This window comes from Sinocyclocheilus grahami, unplaced genomic scaffold (assembly GCF_001515645.1).
Source record: "Sinocyclocheilus grahami isolate Dianchi unplaced genomic scaffold, SAMN03320097.WGS_v1.1 scaffold846.1, whole genome shotgun sequence".
NCBI lineage: Eukaryota > Metazoa > Chordata > Actinopteri > Cypriniformes > Cyprinidae > Sinocyclocheilus > Sinocyclocheilus grahami.
In genome coordinates, this window is record NW_015506025.1 from 301,955 (window position 1) to 313,465 (window position 11,511).

The 11,511-nt window shown below is 36.5% G+C and overlaps 1 protein-coding gene across 5 annotated transcripts; it reads right to left on the bottom strand.

Moving 5' to 3' along the window:
- Positions 1-247: 247 nt before the first annotated feature.
- Positions 248-8,625, bottom strand: LOC107562894 (THUMP domain-containing protein 3-like). Of its 5 annotated transcripts, none has more exons than XM_016247645.1 (10): positions 8,546-8,625; positions 8,107-8,287; positions 5,304-5,381; positions 4,472-4,924; positions 3,997-4,127; positions 2,555-2,624; positions 2,344-2,459; positions 1,801-1,905; positions 1,544-1,667; positions 249-568 (listed from the first exon to the last, which is right to left on the bottom strand). In XM_016247645.1, the coding sequence occupies exons 1-10, from the start codon at positions 8,620-8,622 to the stop codon at positions 380-382; spliced, it is 1,524 nt and encodes a 507-aa protein (XP_016103131.1). In that variant the 5' UTR covers positions 8,623-8,625; the 3' UTR covers positions 249-379. The 5 variants fall into 5 exon arrangements, with proteins under 5 accessions (XP_016103134.1, XP_016103135.1, XP_016103131.1 ...); XM_016247647.1 differs by lacking the exon at positions 8,546-8,625 and adding an exon at positions 8,443-8,535; XM_016247648.1 differs by lacking the exons at positions 8,107-8,287; positions 8,546-8,625 and adding an exon at positions 6,794-6,832 and having other exon boundaries at positions 248-568.
- Between the last annotated feature and the right edge of the window lie 2,886 nt (positions 8,626-11,511).

Genomic DNA, 11,511 nt, shown 5'->3' on the forward strand with positions numbered 1-11,511 from the left:
ATGGGAATAAATTGTCTTGATCTGAAAAAGCTTTCACGTTATCATTAATAAAGTGTCTTTATGCTAAGATAGAAATGTATTATGTAAAACATCACTTTGCATTTAAAGCAATAAAGACAAATATGGCAGGTCCAATGCAGAGGGAACAAATGATTTGCGGTTTCACTTAGTAATCGTCTTTTCACAAAGAAATAAATCACACCTCAAACTAAACGTTAACATTTGAACATTTTATTTTCTTGGAATAAGGATAGGCCAAGATTATGACTTAAGTGAACTAATCCCCAAAAAAAAGACAGTAAAGACTAACTCTGGCATGTTAACTTCAGGAAAAAAAGGAGGAACACAAAGACATTTGCTAATTTGTCTGTCAGGCTTCTCACTGACTAGCGTCCTTTCTATTCTCCTTTTGTGATCCTGTTGCTGTATGAGGCTCCATTACATCTTCAGAAGTGGTGCCAAAAACTACTGCCGTTCTTTTGAGAACAAAAACACCAGCATGCAGTCCCCCCACATTCACCCAAACAGTGTGTGATTTCCGCCACAGCCCCTCCATCTGCGACAATGCCTGCAAAAGATGGTTAAAGTATTAAAGGAACACTCCACTATTTTTGAAAATAGGCTCATTTTCCAACTCCCATAGAGTTAAACAGTTGAGTTTTACCATTTTCGAATCCATTCAGCCGATCTCCGGGTTTGGCGGTAGCACTTTTAGCTGTAGCTTAGCATAGATCATTGAATCTGATTAGACCGTTAGCATCTCGCTCAAAAATGACCAAAGAGTTTCTATATTTTTCCTATTTAAAACTTGACTCTTCTGTAGTTACATCGTGTAGCAAGACTGACGGAAAATGAAAAGTTGCGATTTTCTAGGCCGATATGGCTAGGAATTATACTCTAATTCCGGCGTAATCATCAAGGAACTTTGCTGCCGTACCATGGGTGCAGCAGGCACAATGATATTACGCAGCACCTGAAAATAGTCCCCAGCACGCTCCCTGTGCAAGCAGGTGGTCACATTGGTTATGTTGATGGAAGTTAGCCTATTTTCAGGCGCTGTGTAATATCATTAATCACAACTTTTCATTTTCCGTCAGTCTTAGTACACGATGTAACTACAGAAGAGTTTTAAATAGGAAAAATATCAAAACTCTTTGGTAATTTTTGAGCGAGATGCTAACGGTCTAATCAGATTCAATGATCTATGCTAAGCTACAGCTAAAAGTGCTACGCCAGACCCGGAGATCGGCTGAATGGATTCGAAAACGGTAAAACTCAACTGTTTAACTCTAGGGGAGTTGGAAAATTTGCCTATTTTCAAAAATAGTGGAGTGTTCCTTTAAGTAGGACATTATGAGGAGAAATGGACTTTCTGCATTAAACACAACAAGGACATACATGAGATTCAAAATAAGCTTAAACTTAAAAAAAAAAAAAAGATCCAGTCCCATGAAAACTACTTAATAATCATTGTATTTTCATTCCAAAATGCTTTTAATAAACCACATCATGAACTATGATTTAGAACTCATAGTAGCCATACCTTCAAGAAACATTTTTTATCTTGGGTCAGCAGTACAGCTTTTCCTGTACCAGGTTTACAAACTCGAGCCATTTCTCGAAGACATAAAGGGTATAATTCCCAGTTCTTCTTCTTGGATCCCATTCTTTAACACACACACACACACAAATAATTTAAAATACAATGAATAATTAATATAATGATAATGTAATAGGATTAATTGCAATAATAAACTGGAATAGTTCTAAAATTGTATATCTCCAGATGTCTGTCAGTACCTTTTTCCAAAAGGCATGTCAGTAATGATGATATCTACTGAACTGCTTCTCATGGGTAGATTGCACAAGTCCCACTGAACTATGTCTAAGGGGAAGCCTGAAGAGCTACAAATACAACATGAAACACTGAGAACATTTGAACAGGGAGCAAAAAATAAATATAAAATGGTATATTGTGTATATATCTGTGCATTGTTAATATCTGGCAATGTTTTTTTCCCCCTTGTAGTATGTTTTAATGAAAAAATAGGAAATAAAAAATGTTGACAACTAACTGAAATATAAGTTACTTAATTCAAAAGTTTAGGTTGAAGTAATAAAATTACTAAAATAAAAATAAGAAATATATATATATATATATATATATATATACACACATTTATAAAAATGACAAAAGCACATAAAATGAACACGCAACATTTTTTTAAAAAGAAACCTGAATATCTAAAAATAATTGAATTCAAAATATAAATATTAATATAGTATATAAATAGTGCCATGTAATAGTAAAAGGTTGACAAGACACAATCAAAGCTTCCTTACCTTCCTCCATCATGTGTTCTCTTTAGAATGTGCTTGATATTATTGACTGATCGGCTGACTGCTGTGCCATTGTTGTCTCCAGCTAAAAAGAATGAATTCTGCCATTCCATAACTCCCTGTTAAAAAAAAAAAAAAAAAAAGGTTAACAATTCAACTCTTAGGAAAGAAATATACAAACTGAAAATTTAGCAGTTTAATTAATTTCACAAACCTCTAAAGGTATTGCTCCAGTTCCACACATGGGATCTACAATCACATCTGACACTTGTGGCTTGCAAAGTCTGAAATATGATTAAAAAAAATTATCAATACAGTCATAGACATAATTGTTTGATAGTTTTCTTTCTTGCATTTCCTTCAATCTATAAACATTACAAGTACACATTTATGAAAAATATACAAATACCACTACAATAGTCTACATTTTGAGAGTGGGTTGCACATTCAGTTCAGTATATGAATGACTCTCGTTCATCTAGGAGAAGAATCTGTTTTGTCAACATTTGTGGTGATTACAGCCATTGTGCTTCTCTTAATAGCTTTATATACATGCAAACTGTACTATGTCCTATGTCCAAATAGTATTCCAGTCTTCAGTGTCACACGATCATTCAGAAATCATTCTAATATGCTGATTTGCTGCTCAAGAAACATTTCTTATTATTCAAGGTGAAAATAGTTGTGCTTCTTAATATTTTTGTGGAAACTTTGAAACTTTAATCACTAAAAACGTTTTAGAACAATGATGCATTAAATTGATCAAATGTGACAGTAAAGATATTTAAAATGTTATAAAAGTTTCATATTTTAAATAAATGTTATACTTTTCAACTTTCTATTCATCAAAGAAACCTAAAAAATGAATTAAGGCTGGAATACACTACACGACTTTTAAAATCTGAACATATTTTTAAAAAACTGGGCATCATACACTTACCGACTTTGTAATAGTCACAGAGGAAAAACTGGCCATCATACACTAAACGAGTGAGGATCACACACTACCAGACTTTAAAGTTGTTCCGATCACAATAAACATGCACCTTGTTGCTAGGCGACGTGTGAAGCTAAAAAAAAAAAATCGAAGTCTGTGACCATCATACACTACGCGATTTTCTATAAAATCTGTCAACTCAAATCTGCAGACTGGCTCGGATTTTCGGCAACTAGCGTCGACTTATTCAAACTGTAAATCAAGGGGAAATCGGGGCAAAAATCGTGTAGTATATATTCCAGCCTTTATGATTTCTAAAGGATCGTGTGACACTGAAGTCTGGTGTGATAGCTGCTGAATTTTTTAAAATGTAGTATTTCACAATATTACCGTTTTACTCTATATATGATCAAATAAATGCAGCCATGGTGAGCACAAGAGACTTCTTTCAAAAACTAACTTTTGACCGCTAGTGTACTTTCAGAATAATATTATTTTTGTATTATATTTTAATATTCGCTATATTAATAATAATAATATCATTGTATAAACTTTAAAGAATTAATACAACAGAGCAGCCCCTGCAATAATGACGCTTCCAAACAATAGGAGTGGTATCATTGAACATTATCTGGTATAGTACCATGAAGTAAAATTATGGCATTGTGACAACCCTATTGTAATGATTGCAAGCAATGCTTTACATGAATGTTGCTCACCTAAGCATGCCATAAGCCAGTGTAGAACGCAGAGTGGTGGGGCCAAAGTGAGAGATGTTTCTCCTATGTAGACTCTCCACTGTGAGAGCAAGACCAACAACAACTTCATTATTGTGGATATTCAACAGCACCTAGTAAATAAAAGAGAAACAAATTTGTTACAGACACTTTCTATGTTTTGAGCATTACACAACCACTTTCTTTGTTTTACTGATCCATTATTATTACTTTACACAACACTACATTGGATTGCAGTGTAGCTAATCGCTTTAAGCTTGTTGATATCATCCATAGCAACAAAGTCAACTCCACCCTTTCTCTTATCTTACGTTTTCTCCCCATTCCTTAGTAAAAGTTGGTCTTAGCAGCTTTGTGAAAAGGTTTCAAAACTTTTACCTACGAACATTTATTGCCTTTTAATAGAACTCTTAATGACAAGATCAAATGTTTTTTGAATACAGCCCCTAAACTTTACCTCAACATCAAATTTAGTCATATCTGCTTTCCACTGAAAGAATTCTTGCACAGCTCCTCCAAAGTCTCGTGCAGCATCATTTGAGGTGAAGCAGTGTTTGTCTCCGGCTCTGTTGCATGTTACTCGAAACTTAAGAGGTGTCACCCCTGACTCCTGATCCTGGATTTCAGAGTGTTTTTCTTCCTCAGAGTCATCTTCCGGCTGAGAAGAAACATCTCTTTGGTTCTCCTTCACTTCTAGAGACTCAAGATCTACCCAGAGCTCTTCTGGATCTGATGGGACAGTATCAGTAGATTTGGTGCTAAAATTGCCGCACTGATCTGACTTTGTGGGGTTAGTTCTTTTCCGACGGCCTTTCCTCTTTTTTATAGAATTGTTCAACTTCCAGACTTCTAACGCATTGGTCCAAGGCAGCTTGGCGGCCAGCTCTTGCCAATCCAATTGCACTTCCTCCTGTTAAATAAGCATTAAACAATACATGATTTCCAGTGCTAAAATTATATTAGGTAACTATTTTTTCCAAGTCTCCACTGAACTATTATAGTAAATCTGATATATATTGAATATAATATAGAATCTGTTGGAGTTTGACTGGAAAGCATGTCATTGAGAAATATGTAGTTTTTTTTTTTTACCCCGAACGAGTTATCTAGAGGCCTCTTGGGAACGAAATTGATGTGTTCCATGTGTTTTACATCAATTTACGCGAGTTTGGCACCTTAAAGCATTTTCAGGCATTGTTTTATGAATTACACTACCCATTTAAAAAAAAAAAAAAAACAAGAGCACATGCATCAGTACAGTACAATAATTACTACACTATTGCACATACCTTTGTGGTTTTGAATTGGTAGTCGTCATAATCTTTTACTACAACAAACAGATTGTCTAGAGACTTCAGCTGATGTACCTTGGGATATAAATGAATAAATATGAAAATCACATGACAATTTGAAGGCAAACAGACAGTGCTGCTTCATTCACCCATGTTGTTTCAAACCAATAATGACTTCTTCACAAAACACAAGTGCATTGTCTAATAAAACCATACTGTAAGTTTCAGAACTCAAAACTTCCTGCCTAGTGCAAAATGAACTACTAAAAATAAGCTGGGGAGAGGAAAACAAAAAAACTAAACTAAGATACTGATATACAGTGGAGATCAAAATTAGAGAACAATATACACATACTTGATTTTTTTTCTGAAATTGTTCATCTTCATCGCTCAAGATTTGATGGAATATTAGATGTAGGTATACCACTGATCCACTAACATGTTTGACAAAATAAACTAGGCATTTCAATAAAAACCTTTATTTTGTGGAAAACACAGTGATCAAAATGACAGAACTGTAACCACTGTAGCATGAAGACTACAACTTAAATTTTGGAGGGCTGCAGCTGTCAGAAATTAGTAGGAAGTGTAGAGTCCCTTGTTTTGAGTGACTTTAGCACATCTGCGTCCGCAGGACATCACTAGTTTCTCACACTGCACTTGTGTAATCTTTGTCCAATCTTCTTCCACTCTCTTCCATTGTTCGGTAACTGTAGTGGGTTTCTTAGCCATAACTTTGCTGCCAAGGATTTTCAATCAGGTTTAGATCAAGAATCGCTGGCCATTTCATTATTTCAAAGTTTTTGGTTTCAAGGAACTGCTTTACCCATTTTGTAGTGTGACCGGGAGCATTGTCTTGTATGAAAATTGCAGGCTGTTTGGGAGATGCTTGCAGGGAAAGAACTGCATGTTGCTGAAGGAAGTTCTGGTAAACATTTGCATTCACTCTGCCATTTAGCGGTTTAAGAGGCCCAACTCCTGCTGCAGAAAACATTCCCCAAAGCACGACACTTCCTCCTCCACCTCCTTTACGCACTGGAGTTTGTCTTTCCCCAGTTTGATGCCAAACAAAATGTTTCCCCATCAGACCCAAATAAATTAAACTTCCTCTCCTCACTAACGCGAACTTTTTACCAGTTCTCCTTTCAACACAACATGCTCCTAAGCAAAGGTGATCTTAGCCTTTTGATTATTTCTGCTAATGAGAGGCTTGGTCACTGCACAGTGTGCTTTCAGTCCGACTTCTCTTAAAAATGCAGAGACAGGTCCATACCCTGTTCATCGCTGAACATCATCTGGTCTTCTCGTGCATTTGTCTTGTGTGGATGATCAGCCTTTTTGGGGTACTTGAATGAATTAGTGTCACTGTAAAGCTGCAATATTTGAGAAATCACATATTTGTAACAACCAACTTCTCGTGCAGTGGCTGAAAGGGTCATCCCTTTGGCCTTCATCTGGACAACCTCCTGCCGCAGGGTTTCAATCACCTTAGAGCAGCCCGTCATCTTGCAATCACAGTGAAAATTGGAAGAATGCTGCCAGTTAAATAGGGTTTGTCATATAATTAAGGAAATTAGCACCAGGTGCCCGATTAACACCAATAACTAGGAGGTATCTGTAAAAAGTGTTCTTTAATTTTAATCCGAGTTCTTTTTCAAATATTTCATTTTACGTTTTTTATATGGTGCTTCAGAATAGAATTAATTTATGAAATATGCTTAAAAAAACTGCCCTTCTACTCCTGTTAGGATAACTTCAAATAGGACTAAGCAGGGACCTTGAAATTTAAGAAATTGTAGGTTGTGCTCTAATTTTGATCTCCACTGTATAGATAAGGTACAAAGGTGTCCCTTTAAGGTGACAAGCTACTGCACTCCAAAAGGTTCAACTTTTGCAAATTTTTTCAAACATCATATGTAAATGTGAGCAAGACCTTTCACATGGCTCATGTGTTTTTAGGGTGCCTTACCATGAGCACCACGATTGTAAGTCAAGTTAAAAGATCAAACCATGTCTCATGCAGTTTGTTCCATTCTATTGGAGGAACATGTCAGCCTATAGAGTTTTTAATCATTTGATACACTTCACAGGCATTTTCAAACATCACTACAGCATTATTTATTGGTCCTTTTTTTTATTTTTATTTTTTTGCAAAGACTTGATGTTTATGACCTTAAGATGCTGAAGTGCTACTGCCGGGTTCCGGACACACAAATCCTATTTATTTTCTCCACAGTGGAATTGCTTTAGTAAAGACAGATCTTCCATGAGCTCCAATGTTATCACTGACTTGAACTTACATAGAATGAGAGCTCTGCTTCTTTTTGTTTTGTTTGTTTGTTTTTTGATAATTAAAAAAAAAATTTGTATCACTTTGCTTTTAAAGTTTAATGGGATTGTAGTTCCTTCAATAAAGACGTTAAGTACAGTCTTGAACCTTTCTGTTTTTGTGAGCTTTTATTTATTTACTTCCAATAAATGTTTGTAAGGTTGTGATTCACCTCGTAGCTGGATGGATTGTTAATGACTCACAGCTCTTTAAAGATAAGAAAATGCATTTATTAAAAACACATTAAATGGGTTTAATTGGAAGATTTCTGTCCGTGCCTGCTGGAAAATGCAGCGGCGTGTGTTATTCACTACCAAAAAGCGCCACAGCACACACATAGTGGCACGTTACTGAAAACCATATGCCATGCCACTAATGTTAACAGCCTATGCAAAGACACTTGCTGATTTCAGAGCCTCATTGTCGTTACAAAAAGCCAGATTTTGTGAAACAAACGAGAGGACGACTGACCTTAAAAAGCTTATCTGTTGTTATATCAAAATAAATTCTCCCCCTGTTTTTGCTGACTCTAGCAGTGGCCTCGAGCTTCTCTTGGACCTCCTCCGCTGCAGTGTGCTCGAATCCTGTCGGAACAGTCGCTCCGATTGTGACAGCTTCATCAAGCTCCTGCATTATATGAGCCCCAGATACACTGCAATAGAGGAAATGAATGCAAATACAACCGACTCTGCTACTGGTAATCCCCCGATAATATGATTTAAGCCTAAAGTACTTTAGACATCGAGCTTGTTCTCTGTTTGCCTGCTAGTAAGCTATGCGAGCATTTGAAGGCCGAAGCATTAATAACTCAGTAGTTCGTTCAGGTGAATGGACTTAACATAGATCTCTGCAGTAAAAGTACACCATCAATATAGCTAAACCCCGGAATAAAATTAACAAGAGAAGTTACCTCTTCTTTCTTCTTCTTGATTCGTTAAACAGCGGATCGCAAACTAACAGTGCATTACCGCCACCTACTGTTAACATGAACCAAAGCTCACTACCTCCCTATATATATATATATATATATATATATATATATATTAAATAAAAAAAAAAAATATAAATATATATATAAATATTATAGCACTACTATCTAAATCCTATAATATACCCCTGTATCCTTCAGATATTCCACAACAGCATCCCGTGCATCTTTAACCCCTTCTCCTGTTGTTCCCAAAACACCCTCAAGGTTCCATTTCCTTCCTGTTTGACTTATCTTTTGGTTTAATCTAATCCTCTCTTCCCTATACTTCCTACAATGTAACAACATATGTTCTGCATTTTCTGTGATTTTACATTCCATACATTCATCTGATTTACTTGTACCTAACAAAAACAATGTTTTATTTAACCCTGTGTGGTCAAACCTCAGCCTGGTTAGAACTGACTCCTCCCTTCTATTCCTTCCATTCACACCCTGTGCGTTGATAAATTTCTGTATACTATAATATTTCCTTCCACTATTATCCATGTCCCATCTGTCCTGCCATTTCTTCATCATTTCTTTTTTTATTATTGCCTTAGCTTCTCCTTTACCAAAGGGAATATTTATAATATCGCTCGCCCTGGTTGATTTCTTTGCTATTTTGTCTGCTTTCTCATTCCCTTTTATATTTACATGAGCTAAATATCTTCTTCTGGCTTTTCATGGCGGTTGGAAAACAAACAAAAAGGTGCATTCCTGCCACCTACTGAGCTGGAGTGTGGTTCATTGATGGAACAGGAAGAAAGACTAAGCTGAGAAAGAAAAAGAAAAAAACATATAAATTCCAAAATAAATAAAAACAATTAGAGAAAAGGACCACTAATAATAAATTGGCTTCTAAATCCTCTTAAACAGATGACATAGTTTTCTCCTGCCGTCTCAGACTACTGTACTTTTTAACTACCCCTTCTTTCTGAATACTGTATAAATGTCTTCCTTTCTCCTGATCTGTAAATATCTTCTTCTTTTTTGGTGTTTATTGGCAGTTTGCAACCTAACTGACTGGTGCATTACCGCCACCGACTGGACTAAAGTATGGATCAAGATTTTGCTTGTAGGACAAAATAAACCATAAAAAACAATCAAAACAAATAAATAAACTAGAAATGAAAACAAAACAAATAAATAAATAAATAAAAAACAATCAAAAACACCATATTCTTTTATATGAGTCGATTTAACCAAATTATGGTGACAAAAAAATTCCAATGACATGATTCTGTACTATAATCCCCTGTCTTGGTTTTGGGTTTTCTTCTTCTTCTTTAGATTGGTCTGTAAATATCAAGTGCTCCTGAAGATCTTAATGAGCTGGTTCAGGTGTGTTTGAGCTAAACTTAGCAGGAAGTTAGCTCTCCAGGAACAGGAGTGAAAATCCTAGGGCATTCTTTTTAAAATCATTGCATGGGTTCCGCCAGTAGTGGGCACTCATGCAAAGTAAGCAATGACTAGTGGTCCAGTGGTTGGAACAGTCTAGTACAGGGGTGCCCAAACTCAGTCCTGGAGGGCCGGTGTCCTGCAGAGTTTAGCTCCAACTTGCCTCAACACACCTGCCGGGAAGTTTCTAGTATGCCTAGTACAGGGGTAGGCAAGTTCGGTCCTAAAGAGCAGCAGTCCTGCAGAGTTCAGCTCCAACCCTAATCAAACACACCTGAACAAGCTAGTCAATGTCTTCAGGATTACTAAGGCTATAGGCAGGTGAGTTTTGTTTTCAGGGTTGGAGTTGAACTCTGCAGGACTGCGGCTCTCTAGGACCGAACTTGCCTACCCCTGGCCTAGTAAGACCTTGATTAGTTGCTTCAGGTGTGTTTAATTAGGGTTGGAGCTAAACTCTGCAGGACACCGGCCCTCCAGGACAGAGTTTGGGCACCCCGGTCTAGTATGTCTCCACAGTTATGGTGCAATTACTGTGAATTGCTGGTAACGCTGTAATATTTTCCTTATTTTTCAATTACTGCTGCCATAATATATGTATAATTATTATTTATTTTTGTAATTGTAGTATTGTGATACTAAAACAAATTGAATGAATGAGAATCATATGACAACCGTATGTGGTCTCCCGATGGTTTTCATCATGGGCAATTTAGCATTGTGTGATTAATTTACAGCAAAACAGAAGAAAAGAAGAAGTTGACAAGGGAAGGGCATACAAATTGGAAGTGGAACTGGAACTGGATTGTCATCAGTCATTGTTACATATTCATAATTCCTCTATGACTTGCATGCCGACCTGAACAAATTATTCTTGATTTGTTAATGTTAATAGTTGCTCTCCCTTTCTCTTTTCACTATACTTCTTGCAATTATTTGTTTCAAAAATCCACTGGCCCCACACCACAAAGCCCCATTGGAAGTTTAATAAAGTTATTTTTTTTTATGTGTTTTCTTGGAAGTTTTAAAGTGTGAAGTATATATAAAATGTGTAAATAAAGCTCTGTAAAATCTTTACTTGAACTTTTACAACACTATGTTGTAAGTGTGTCTCATAATAAAGTTCTACACACACTTGTGGTCTTCACACCCACTTGAACAGTTGAGCCAAATACAGGAAATACCCCTGATCAAACATGCCTGAAAAATCGAACCAGTTTTCAGAATTACTTGACAGTTACAGGCAGATGTGTTTGATTAGGGATGGAGCTCAATTCTGAAGGATAGTGGCCCTTCTAGATCCTTCTCCTTTGTCTGACAAGTGATCTGTTTGCTGTTGTAATGAAGATGAGCGCTTTCAAGAAGCAGGGAAATTCCAGATTCTAATTAATTAGGGGCAGTCGTGGCTCAATGTTTGAGAGTCGGACTTGTAACCAAAGGTTGCGGGGGTTTGAGTCTCAGGTCCGGCAGGGATTGTAGGTGGGGGGGAGTGAATGACCAGCTCTCTCTTC